General features: G+C 50.6%; 3 protein-coding genes across 5 annotated transcripts; 2 read left to right on the forward strand and 1 right to left on the reverse strand.

The window, feature by feature from the left end:
* The first annotated feature begins 2,403 nt into the window (after window positions 1–2,403).
* On the forward strand, window positions 2,404–4,798 carry LOC108574854. The gene is made up of 7 exons (XM_017937500.1): window positions 2,404–2,421; window positions 2,505–2,688; window positions 2,794–2,925; window positions 2,990–3,232; window positions 3,297–3,914; window positions 4,007–4,261; window positions 4,372–4,798. Exons 1-7 carry the CDS (start codon window positions 2,404–2,406, stop codon window positions 4,389–4,391), a joined length of 1,470 nt encoding a protein of 489 aa, XP_017792989.1. The 3' UTR covers window positions 4,392–4,798.
* Window positions 4,799–5,184: 386 nt separating this feature from the next.
* LOC108574855 lies at window positions 5,185–7,581 on the forward strand. Its single transcript, XM_017937501.1, has 4 exons — window positions 5,185–5,452; window positions 5,533–5,812; window positions 5,949–6,554; window positions 6,646–7,581. The coding sequence occupies exons 1-4, from the start codon at window positions 5,185–5,187 to the stop codon at window positions 7,568–7,570; spliced, it is 2,079 nt and encodes a 692-aa protein (XP_017792990.1). The 3' UTR covers window positions 7,571–7,581.
* Window positions 7,582–7,603: 22 nt separating this feature from the next.
* Window positions 7,604–12,712, reverse strand: LOC108574973. Of its 3 annotated transcripts, none has more exons than XM_017937654.1 (11): window positions 12,639–12,712; window positions 12,237–12,570; window positions 11,977–12,146; window positions 11,680–11,903; window positions 11,238–11,592; window positions 10,939–11,145; window positions 10,725–10,844; window positions 10,424–10,657; window positions 10,181–10,355; window positions 9,883–10,109; window positions 7,605–9,790 (listed from the first exon to the last, which is right to left on the reverse strand). In XM_017937654.1, the coding sequence occupies exons 1-11, from the start codon at window positions 12,658–12,660 to the stop codon at window positions 8,505–8,507; spliced, it is 3,354 nt and encodes a 1,117-aa protein (XP_017793143.1). In that variant the 5' UTR covers window positions 12,661–12,712; the 3' UTR covers window positions 7,605–8,504. The 3 variants fall into 3 exon arrangements, with proteins under 3 accessions (XP_017793142.1, XP_017793143.1, XP_017793144.1); XM_017937655.1 differs by lacking the exon at window positions 12,639–12,712 and having other exon boundaries at window positions 9,221–9,449; window positions 9,524–9,790; window positions 10,181–10,370; window positions 12,237–12,586; XM_017937653.1 differs by lacking the exon at window positions 12,639–12,712 and having other exon boundaries at window positions 7,604–9,790; window positions 10,181–10,370; window positions 12,237–12,586.
* Window positions 12,713–12,789: the final 77 nt, after the last annotated feature.

A 12,789-nucleotide genomic window follows, 5' to 3' on the forward strand; every position in this document is an offset into this window, starting at 1 on the left:
TCGATTCCATATCAAATGCTTAACCATTTCCTATGATTGCTACAACCGTAAGTTCCGAGTATTTCAGATAAATCATATCGCAAAATTTGAGGAAATTCCGAATAATTGCATCGATAAAACACATATTGAATTGATCTAGTGAAGTGTGTTTCTCGCGAGGAATGATTTGTGTCGCGTGTTTTCTCCGGCACAAACAAAAGTCATTTGTTCGAAGAAGAAGAAGAAGGGTGCCAGTAGATGAGCGGCAAAATTAATAAGTAAGATCCAATTAATTCAAATAGAATAACGAGCTGTGAAACGAAGAAGAAGATGCTGAATGCGTGGGGAAGAATTACCATCATTGTAGCATAATTTACTTGGTCAGATAAAAGCGCATAATCGGGACGCGTTCAGAATAGAAAAGATAAACGAAGTTAGATATCAAAACATTCCGGATATCCTTATTCACACATTTAGGAATCTAATTGCGAGTAAAATGACTAGTTGCTAAATAGTCATTTACAGAATAGAGGAAACAGTGGACAAAGTCGAACGATACATAATGCAAAGATGAATTGGTGGAAGTACCAAGTATCGAAGTATCGCTCCTTTTGTCCAAAGTCTTTTACAGCGATACGTTTGATTATTTTTGCCGGATCGTCATGCTAGCCATCATGAACAGGCAGGAGAAGTTTTTGAACTGATTGTTGAAGGCACGTTTAATCGGTGCATAGAATCGAGAAGGAGACAATATCGACGTGAATGTGATTGCGATGAATAAGATGGGACGAAACGGGACGCGACGCGACACGAATCAAAGAACGTCGTTACGGTGTCGATACTTAATCGGGGTTATAAAACAGAGACTCGATGAAGTCATTGTTTTGTTTTTGTGGCCGATCCTTGTACGGTTTACGGCATTTCCGCGAAGGTCTTTTACCCCGCGCCCAACGCATTCTAGGCGATTCTCGCGGCTGACTCTTCTTTTGTTTGAGTCTCCGTCGATTCTCCATTTACATTCCAGCGTAGTCCATTGCGACTTCCTGTTTCTCGAGCGACTCGCCTGAGTCCCCGTTCTGCTTACCGCTTTCCCCTTGCCGTTTTACAGTGATCGGACGAAGCGGTCCGATCGGAAGGAAATCGCTCATCACGGGTCAAACGGGTAAAAACAAGTGCAGCTTGCGAAATCACCCTGACAAAACGGTTGGTTGACGATACCGTTTCACTCTGCGAGAGATCCTTTGGGAAGGGCAGGAATAAAGATGTACTGCTAGATGCGCACCGGTTGTGATCGCGAGCACCGATACGGCGAGAAAGAGAGCGACGGTAGGTAGGAGAGGAAGGGTGGAAGATGGCCGACCTCGCGCCTTTGCCGTTTCACGCTGGAATACTAATGAATTTCGAAACAAGTTACGCGTGACACGAATTATTCGTTCAACGCTTTATTCACCACCTCCTCTTCTTCCATCTAAGTTATGTGTTCGTTGTTACATCATCCAAAATTGGGCTGTAATTCGAAAATATTGAAAGGAGGTTCTGGAGAACACGCGGGATGAAGCTGCGGTACGCAACGATCGTATATAGGGAGAGAGCAATAGGAAGAGACCGAGACCGAGACCGAGACCATGGTAAAGAGGTGGGAGAGCGAGGGAACGCGGCTGTTGTCCGCTTTTCCGTCGTTCGTGCATGGGGGCCAAAAGCAGCGGAGGGCCGTTCTCAGTTTGCTTTCAGTCATACCAAGACTCTCGCGGATACCAGCTGCATTCGTGGATCGGTTTCGTATTGTTCGCGTGCAGTTCCCCACGATTTCACTATTTTTCCGGAAATAACAAGGATAAAAGGAGGAAGACGAGGAAGAGGAGAAAGAGGTGAAGTCGAAACGAAGATGCACAGCGCCGGTGGAACGATTGTTCTTATCCTCCTCGCGGTCGTCGACCGTTCGGTGAGTTGTTTCGCCGAAATATTGAAACCGGACGTAGGAGAAGAATAGTGAAGGGATCTCTGACAAGGGAAATACGATTCGATAACTTTGTGAATAATAGGCACGTAAATTGTTATATCAAGCTCGCGCGCGCAAACAATTGCTGGTCTTTCCGTTGCGAAAGAAACGGTGTTTCGGAGAAGAGTACGATTCACGCGGGTTTATTCTGACAACTAGCAGGTAACTAGTAGCGGCTAAGGTAACGGTGTGGTTGCGCGTTACGCGTTCACGTTATACTCGGGACGCACAGATGTTGTCTTCCATCTGCCTCGTTCGTTACGCTATTGATTGCTCTTCTTCACCCTCTTCTTGAGCAATTCTTTCACTTCTACCGAGTTTTACCGGTGAACTTCTCCCCTCCGCCTGTTCCTTCCGCGTTTCCACATTCACAGTGAATTACACGCACGCTCATTGTGTTCGACACTCGTGAGAAGCTCGAGCAGATGGCGATCGAGGTGACGGTAAAGGAAAGAGGGTGAAGCGGCGGCAAAGAGGTTGCATGGTTCAGGCTGATTATGCGAGAAAATTTCCACGCGTGTTTCAGACACCGATTCTGGCTACCGTAACGAGCACGGGAACCACCAGCAGCAACAGAAGCAGCAACCTGGGCGACCAGTGTACCAGGGACGGGGACTGCGTCGCAAACATCCTCGGGAGCCATTGTCAGCTCGGTTATTGTCGCTGTTTGCCCTATTTTGCCACGTATAATAGAACGCACTGCCTCGAGGGTGAGAATTGATCAATTCGCGGTTTCATTCATTCGTTCATTCATTTTTTCTCGAATCGAGAAATATCGAGAACACTATTTCCTTTCTTTTACCACTATGATACAGCGACTCTTCTGGGCCAGGAGTGTCTCGTCGATGAGCAATGCACCTTGAAAGTAGCCAACAGCATTTGTTTGGATGGTTTCTGCGGTTGTAACGAAGGTTTCCTTCAATTTCGTCGACACACGTGCCTAGGTCGTAAGTAGATGGGCGCGCGATGATTTTTTTTCGTGATGAGACAAAAATACGAGAACCGTTTCAGCGGCGAAACTCGGCCAATTTTGTTACGAGCACGCCCACTGTCGACTATGGCAGGAAAATTCGCACTGCGATTTCTTGATACCAGACTTGTTCGGCCGTTGCCAATGCACGGCACCGATGCGACGCGAAAACGACATTTGTCGACCGGACGATCTGGTCAGGCCTTCGCCGCTCTTCGATCACGCCTGGACCCTCGGACAAACCACGTTAGCCGAGAATCCAGAGAAGCAGGAGGAGGAAACAGGTAACAGTCGAGCTTTCATCTTAACTTTCAGCTCTTTCTCCAAACTTTGATTGTCCTCTTTCAGGAGTTCAACTCGCTTGGCTGAAAAATGCCTCTTCCTTAGTGACTTCGTCTATCCTAGTGAATTTAATCACCGAGTCAACCGATAAACCATTCTCATCGACGGAGATTAATCATAATGATCGAGAGGACGATGCGATCGTCGTGGAGGCTGTCACCCAGACAGCCAGCAGCCCGACGGTGTGGACGTCAGTATTAGCTTCGAAAACGAACCGTCACGAGGGGAGCATGGGAGGAACAATGACACCGGTCACTCTAGGATACGCCTGCGTCTCCGACGGCGAATGTCGACTAGCGGATCCGTATTCGAGATGCATCGAAGGAGTGTGCGAGTGCGGGTTCGAAGGGAACGCTAGCTGTACCGCGAAGAACACCGGTTGCGCGGTTGGAACGTTCCAGTGCAGAAGCACCGGGGTTTGCATCAGCTGGTTTTTCGTGTGCGACGGCAGGCCAGATTGCGCGGATGGCTCGGACGAAGCGTGTTCTGAGGGGGAATCGCGATGCCCGTGGCAAGCGTTCACCTGCGACAAGAGTAAAATTTGCGTGTCGAGGGCGATGCTCTGCGACGGACATCGCGACTGTCCACACGGCGAGGATGAGCTGGGGTGCAACGACCGACGAAGTAGGTTTTCCCTTACATTCCCTTTACTTCGAGCCGATCGAATGACAAACACGGTTCTCTCGAATAAACGCAAGACGCGGGACGTGTTGTAGAATGCCCGGGTGGAGCGTTCAGATGTAACAGCGGGCAATGCTTGCCGGCGTACGAGTTTTGTAACGCCGTGGTATCCTGTCGAGATGGAAGCGACGAACCAAGGGGAGCCTGCCGAACGCGTAACCGTACAAGACTCAGCTCCAGGCACTGCCCCTTTAGGTGCGACAACGGCAGGTGCCGATCGGACGCGATCGCCTGCAGCGGCCGCGACGGTTGTGGCGACGGATCCGACGAGAAACGTTGTTCCGTTTGCAGTTAGTATCCTTTCCATCTATCTCTGGTACTGTTAGAGGAAATGACGTTTTATTTTTCTGCAGTATAAATGACGGAGAAATACGCGATACAGTATCGTCGTCGGTTTCAGGATGTTCACCGTTCCCTTAACCTACATCAACGGAGAGGCTCTTGGAAGAAAAGACTGGTGTGGTCATTGTCGTTGTTGCCCTCATTGTCGCGTCGATCCACAGGGAGAAGCTCTTCCACCTATGGCAAACGGGTTGGGAAACACGTTTATATCTTTTCCCCCGATTATCGTTCCCCCCTTTCACGCATCCGTTTGTATCTTTTGATACGCAGCGACGATTCGAATAAACACACGAATCTGAAAAATTCTTCGTTCTCACCGCACGTGCACTTTCTGCTTGCCACTCATCCTTAACGATCCCTCTAGATGTAACGAAATTCCCTGCAGATGCAGCCATTCGATTCGAAATTGGTGGAGATGTGCGCATCTGCGCAAAGCAAGCCAACATGTCGGAAGTGTGGCGCGCGTCGATAGTTAACCGCTCCCTCCTACCGTTCACCGTTCTCCTCCCTCCCTCTCGCCCTTCCTCCTCACAGAGTCATATCTTTCGCGAACGTTCGCGAAGGGTATCCGCAGGGTTGATTAAGTCGACCGAACGAATCTAACCTCCGCCCTACTGGTTTGCTATTTGCAACACATTTACGTCAGTCGTTAACGGAACTAGGTAGGCGGCGGTATTACGTCCGTGCTCCGATGGAACGATTTTTTTTCGGACAGTGAGTAAGTTTGGCGTTAGAACGACGACGGACGGAAAAGGAACGTTTCGTGAAATTCACCGTGGTGACGATCACGGGGAGCAACGGGAACCCCGGACCCGATGACCACCGTCCCTCTGATCGTTGCGGTCGCGTCGAACCGACACTCGGTCAGGAGATGTTCTCGCGAACATCGAAGCAGGTGCCGGCGTCGACCGGCCTCGGACCTCGTGAAAGCGATTCACGCGAACGGGAGGGATACGCGCGAAAACTCAAGAGACGTTCTCGCTTGGTTCTCGATTGCCTTCTTCGACGGCCGAGCTTCGTTCTGCTTCTCTTGCCAGCCGCTCTCCTCGTCAGCTTGTACGTGATGGTCTGCGAGGAGGAGGATTACGAGTTCGAGCCGCGATACCCTTCCGTCTACAAGCCGTACAACATCGCGGAGGGTAAGTTGCCGTGTAAGGTAAGGATCCACGTTGAACGCGCAGCAGAGGCAGATGGAAGTCTGCGTGATTGGTGTTGACAGGAACATTGGATGGGTATCTGGTGTGGAACCCGAGATGTCATATGCTCTCGAAGGAACCGGTGGATCCGTCGATTCGCGCTTATGTGAAAAAGGAAAAATTTGAGAGGTGCACGAACGAGCCCCGTTTCACTGGTTTGACCAGGGAGGATAACGGCACCGTGATTCTCTACGTGGATCCTGCTGCCGTGGCACGTTATCCTGGCCTAGAGTGCTGCTGGTCGCCGGTGTTCAGGGCCGAGAAGGAATCGACGAAGGAGAACAATGTCGACTCTATGATCGTGTGAGTGTCCGTCAGTCAGGTGGGAGAGAGAGAGCGGAGCAGGAAACGCGATCGAACGGATAGACATTGTTCCCCCGTTATGCGTCCGATCGCGACCACTACTCCCCCCCCCCTTTTCTCTTTTCTCTTTTCTCAGGGTGAAACGATGTCGGAGGTTCCAGGGGGAGAGCGCGTTGCCCGCCGAGGCGGACGCCGCAATGGTCAGCTGCACGGTGAAGAGCAAACGGCGCGGCAAGCCGATCTACGAGAACGTTCACGCGATTCTCAACGTGGACAAGGTGTCTGATCGTTTCAATGCCACCGTTGAGACTTCCGCTTCTTCTATGCTGCTCTCCAGGAAACTGAGCGTCCTGTTGCTCGGCATTGATAGCGTCAGCCGGTTAAATTTCATGCGCAGCGCACCAAATACGGAGAAATATCTACGCGAGACCGGCTGGGTCCGGTTGAACGGCTACAACAAGATGGGCGACAACACTTTTCCAAATCTAATGGCGATCCTGACCGGACAGAATCAAGCTCAAGCATACTCGATATGCAAGCCCACCGTGCCACACTTTCTCGATCGGTGCCCCTTCATCTGGCGCAACTTCCGTCAAGCTGGTTACGCGACCGCCTACGGCGAGGACGAAACCTCTCTCAACACCTTCAACTATCTAAAAGTCGGGTTCGTCGAGCCGCCAACAGATTACTACCTTCGACCGTACATGCTCGCCTGCGAAAAGCTGCTCAAAGTGAAAAAGAGGTAGACATATTGAATACGCGTTGAAAAAAAAAGTATCCTTTGGTCGAAAAAAAAATATCGAAACCGCGGATGCCGTTTCCCTTTTTTTCAGATTTGGTCTAAAGTACTGCACTGGACCAGAGAGCAGCTTCGACAGAATCCTCGACTACGCGGTCGAGTTTAGCCGCGCTTTCCTCGGTCAGCCGTACTTCGGCTTCTTCTGGACCATCAGTGTCAGCCACGAGAACGCGAATGGACTATCGTCGATGGACAATCAACTACTCGGCAAGCTGAAGCAGTTGGAACGCGAGGGTGTGCTGAATGACACGATGATCGTATTTCTGAGTGATCACGGGATGCGCTGGGGACCGATCAGAAACACGTTCGTCGGCTGGTACGAAGAGCGGCTGCCGTTCCTTTATCTCTGGTTGCCAGAATGGTTCCGAGCCGAACGACCAGAGGCGTATCCGTCGGTACGCGCGAATCAACATCGTCTTACTTCACCGTTCGATCTCTACGAAACGCTTCGAGAGGTGTTGAGGTTATCCGGGGGTCAAACGGATCAGTCACCGGGCTGTCCAGCTTGTCGCAGTCTGCTCGCCGGACCGGTGCCTCGAGAAAGAGGTTGCCCCGACGTCGGAATCTCCTCTCACTGGTGCACCTGTACCGCGTTCGAATCAATCGATTCTCGCGATCCTTTCGTCCAGAAGGGAGCCCACGCCTTTCTCGAACACGTCGATACCATCCTCGACGGCTATCGGGACAAGAAGGGTAGACGGCTCTGTGCCAAACTTCGTCTGAAAAAGCTACATCGAGTGGACCGCGTGATCGACTTTGCAAACTCAACCAGTCTCGCCTATTTTTACTTGATTCAGGTGAGCCCCGGTGGCGGAAAGTTCGAAGTCACAATGAGGTACCACGATAACAACGCCACCTTCACAGTCACCGATCATGACGTCAGCAGAATTAATTCTTACGCCTCTGCCGCAGAGTGTCTCAATAGCGGAATGAAGCAGTACTGTTATTGTCTCAAATGATTCTCCTCTCGATGTTTCTTACGTAGCGCATTGTTAAGTGCCAATCTCGCCAACTCGAGCGTTCTTATTCGCTAAACGTTAACGCCGACTGAATCTTCGTACAGGTATCGTACACACTCACGGCTACGTAAACTGACAAAAACTATGTATATACTACGTGGAACAAATATAGCGCGCTCGTAAAACCGGTCAGCAGTCAAAAGTAATCATGTTTCGATTATTCTAACAAACAGAATATGAGAAGTTCAGAATTCGAACCCTCCCTCAGTCAGACCCGTATAATGGTCTTCTTTTTTACCTGTGTTCTCCTTTAATTTTGATTACTTTATCCACTGCTTTCTTCCAATGATTACCGTTCATGTTGCTTACTTCATTTTGCATCAGTTCCACCTTTTTCAAATTCGGCTAGCCAATTGATCTGCATTGGTCACATAGGTTTATGATACATCAGGCATAGAAAGAAACTTCAAATATTTAAAATATTAATTAGCAGCATTTTTAATTTGCCTGCTAGTACATGAAATACCGCTAGTTATCACTTGTCCTTTTATCGTACGAACCCTAACACAGAATGCCGTATGCGGTGTTGGCTGTGTGTTGCTGGATCAAGCTTCTGCTGCCACTTGATATTTTAATTTACGAACACGCTATATATGTTCCGCTGACCTTAGGCGTGTATGTGCATGCCCATGCACAGAGATACATACATACATATATTTTACTACGTCTATTTGAACGTCATTTACTTACACCGAGAGATATGATTACGCAACGAAAATACCGTGTCAAGAACTCGGTGCGCGCGTGCGCCGGTTACGAAGCGACACCGTGTGCCTCACTACCAGTATCAGAGAAATAAACGATTTTTCAAATAAAATATCGGAACTCTTTGTCATTTTCTCCTATATCCGCGCCTATTCGAAAGTAGAATCGATCAGTTGGACGACAAGGTGTCCAAGCTGAATCGCGAAACGCGCGCGACCTCGCGAACCCTCTCTTCTTCCAATCCGCCACAAATCGCTCCGTGCGCCGGGGTGCCGAACAGCATCACCGTCACCGACTGTTTGCGAGTGTGTGCTACCGCCAATCCTCTACGCGCTAAAAATCCATCCAAAATCCTGATTCCTTCGCAAAGACTTTCCACGTCGCAGCTCGAATATCGTCGGTATCCTCGTCGTTCACCGCATGTGCCTATTGTAGACGGATCGGAAGCGTGCAAGCTGTTGCGCCCCACATCGAACTCGCCGTTGCTCAACTTCTCGTAGCTGCTGATGGATCTGATCGATGTGGACGTTCTACCGAAACAAGCCTCGCGCGAGCAAACCGAAAATTTCCTCACGGATCTTCGAAGGGTACCGCATGGCGTTGAACTTGCCGTAGACGTGACAGTCGAACCTCCGCCTCCGTTTCCTACGTTGTGCCATTTCCCTCCTTTCGTACCGCTCAGCAGCCTAACGATCGTGCTTGTCGATCGCCCCGAGCTTCCTTCCACTTCTCCTCCTTCCTCTTCTTCCTCCTCCCCTTCCGCCTCCTCCTGTTGTTCCCATCGTCGTCGCTCTTCTTCCCTTTTACCTTCCAGCCACCTATCCCGCTCCACGGACATACGACGAGGTGGCCAGAGACGGCCAGAGAAGGTTCGCTTCTTGAGAAATGAAATTGGATGAACGGTAGCGCAGCCGCAGGCTCCCTCGCAAGAACATACAGAAACGTCCTCCGACTTAACGTTGCCCCCGCCGTGCTCTTCGGACTCCGACGTTTCGGCTCCTCGTCGTCCCTCGGTCAGTTCTCTGACTCGCTTCTCGGACTTTCCTCCTATGTCGTCTCCTTGGTCTCCGTAATCCGACACCGACACGGTCGAAGCAACGCGTGAGATCCTCCGCTGCGAATCACAGCAGGCGTCGTCGGCCGTTCTTATGGAACTGGTAGCGTCGTCGCGATTCCACGAATACGCACCGAAAAGTTCTGCGCCGACTGAATGCGAGGTCCGTTGCAGTGTGTCTGTACTCGTTGCAGCTTCGCTGTTCCCTGTCAGGGGCAACGAAAACTGTCCACCGCTTCGACGAAACCAATCCCGCCGCAATGTTCCATCCTCCAGCCCTTCCTCCGTCGACTGCTCCACCTCCTGTCCGTCATTCTCCTCGTTCTCGTTCTCGTCTCTGTCGTCACCGTCACCGCCGTCGTCACCGTCGCCACCGCCGTGGCCATCCTCCTTCCGTTCGCCTGACAAAACATCGTGATAGAAACATAAATGTCAATCCCTTCACAGCGTTTTGCACACAACAAACATCAATTCATCCTAGGGATATACTCACGTCCGCTATACGAGGCGGTGGTTAATCCAGGCACGGTGAAGTTTCGTGATATTGACCCGGGAGGAGTGACGTACGGAGGCGGTGGGCTCTCAGGCACACGTGCCGTTCGATTCTGTGGACCTGCCGTCGCCGCGTCTTGGCCAGGGATCGGTGTCGCCCGACTACTCCCACGGCTGGTGCCCGCCGTCTCCGTGATCGAGCAGATAGAGGATCGGCCGGCTTCCACACTTAACGTCATCATGAAGTTTATATGTATCACTGAACACGGAGACTGAGATCTTTCAACTGCTCTACTCACGAGCAACTCTGACAGGGAGAATTTCTACTGCGCGATTCTCGACCAAACCCTCTTCTCTTCTTCCGGGCAACGATCTCCGAGTCAAGGCCGAATTTGACCACCTCGTCATAGCCGGGTGGCGCCTCGTATACCGGTGGGTCGTCCGATACCGATATCTCGTCGATTCGCGCTCCGTCTGCAATATCGAACACTGTCCAAAGTGACGGTGAGAAATCGACGACGAATGTCGTTCTACCTATGTACCTAGGAGCTCGCTGATCGTTTGCAATCTCGATTGTAGTTCTCGCTGTTGCCTCGCCCTGGCGCCCATTCTGTACAGCAGGATGATCAAAGCCGATATCAGAACGATCAAACCGAGGCTACTCGCGACGAACACTAAAGTGGCCGTCTTCAAGTCTGGATACCGATCGATTTTCGGAAAGTAATAATTCGCCTTGTTCACGTGCCACTTTCGGTCTTGAGGCTCCAACTCCCAATCTATGCGATATAGTTCGCCAATAGTGAGAAAACTGACTACTACGTGATACGTATACCGAGACTCTACCTTGGAAACAGGTCGCTGGTTCGTCGCTGTTGTCTCCACAGTGATCGAAGCCATCACAATTCAATTGATTCGGTATGCATCTGTGGTTGCGGCAAAGAAAGTCGGAACCCGCAAAGCAGTCTGCGAACGTTCGCGAGAAGAAACCAGCTATTGTATATACTTTATACAACTACCGCGTGTCGCTACCAATCGAAAATAGGAAGGCAACGCTCACCCATGTAGCTAAAGGCAGCGTAGGCAATCGCCAGATGGGAGGACGAGCCGAACGTTCCCCGAAGGCTGACGTGAAATCCACTGGTCACGGGAGCCACGTGTTCCCTGTGTCTCGGTGGTTGCACTTGACTCGCCGGATGCCTCAGAATCTCGAGTGGCAAAAGAGCCGAGGTGGGTCCTTGTTTAACGATTAGTTCGGTGTTGCCGGCTGAATCGTATTACCCGAGAACACAAAATGAATCATTTTCCGGCATTTCCGCCTGTCAGTTAATCGTTTCGTTCGTTTGTTCTCTCGCTCACCCATGTCCGTGAATGTCACCACCTTCAGGTACATGTGCGTCTTCATGTGTAAAAAGTTTTTCGGCGGTCGTATCAGCCAGACACAGTCGTACGTTTTTACTCCCTCGTCGACCATATCCATCATAGTGATCGCACCGCCAAGGTTCTCCACGTAGCCGCCACAGTCGGTTATCGGTTGCACGGATTTATCCAACGGATGCCCGATCACGAACGAATAGAAAGCCTTGTAGCCCAACCCGGTACCACCGTTCGCGTAGAATCGTATCAGTAACGACGGGCCAGAGCTCATGATCACCGGCGGACGAAACCTTGCACCACTGCTTACATCCAATCGTTGCCCGTTCCAATCGTAGAACTGCACACACATATGTTCGTGCATATCATGATGCAAACGTACGGATATACAATATAGATTAGCCTCTAATTCTGTTTCTTCTTTTACCTCCATTATCGACACAGTCGCCAACTGAAAGTCGCTGAACAACAGTCTGATGCGACAGGATGGAGCTTCGCTCGGGCACGTGACCACGTACTCCAAGCCCAAATCACGGGGATATCGAGCAGGGAAAAACGGCGACGTTAAAATACCACCACCAGTGTTATTCAACCCTTTCGCCGCTTGACCGGTCGCCGTCAGTTTCGTTCCCCTTAGGTGCAATCTATTTCCTGAAAACGATCAAAGTCGATTTACATTTAAGCCTCGAATCGGTTTCTCGTTTCCTAACTCCTAAACACTTACGCTCCGCCGTGTACTCGAGCGTGAACGCATGCTTATGCGATTGACTGTAAAACAGAGTGATCGACAAGGTTCTCGTGCTCGATCTGTACGTGATCGGCGCGTACAAGCCGCAAAAGGGAGTTCCCGATACGTCCTCGTACGGCGGCTCCGAGATCCAAACGTAGTCACATCTGTGAAATCAGACGGTAAATCGAAAAATGGAAACCGGAATGCATTCTCGTTCGTTCGATCGCTCGTGCCATCTAATCATTCATACATACCTGCATGGGCTATCCATCGTGACGCTGCCGTCGCCGCAGTGATGCGATAATGCGATAGTTTGGAAGGTGACGATTATCACGCAAGACGGACATGTGACCAATTCGAGGCTACATTGAGCGTGAGAGCTGTTGCTAGTATAAACGCGCGAATTCTCCGCCTGCCGTGGTTCATTCTTCACGAACGAGACGTTCCTCGCGTAGAGAATACCCTTTTCGCCCAGCTCCAGGTACAATCGTCGGCCATTCTGAAGGCCGCAGATGTCCTCGTTGCGGACCACGTTTCCTTCACCCGCCGCCACGATCGACCACCATAGCAGTAGTACCCCTACGATTACTTCCAACACGAACATTATACACTTTCAACATTGCCGTTACGCGCAAATCCAACATGGAAAAACTTACCGAGCCGAAACCGGCGGTACATCTTCTCCCGACAGAACCAAACGTTCTGCCTTTCGAGAAACCCATCGCGATTAAGTGCGTAATTTCATTAGTTCGCAACGCTGTTACGTATCTCCTTATTACCTCGGTATAAAGCATTTTTATGGTATCT

The sequence above is a fragment of the Habropoda laboriosa genome, unplaced genomic scaffold (assembly GCF_001263275.1).
Source record: "Habropoda laboriosa isolate 0110345459 unplaced genomic scaffold, ASM126327v1 scaffold210, whole genome shotgun sequence".
NCBI classification, from domain to species: Eukaryota; Metazoa; Arthropoda; class Insecta; order Hymenoptera; family Apidae; genus Habropoda; species Habropoda laboriosa.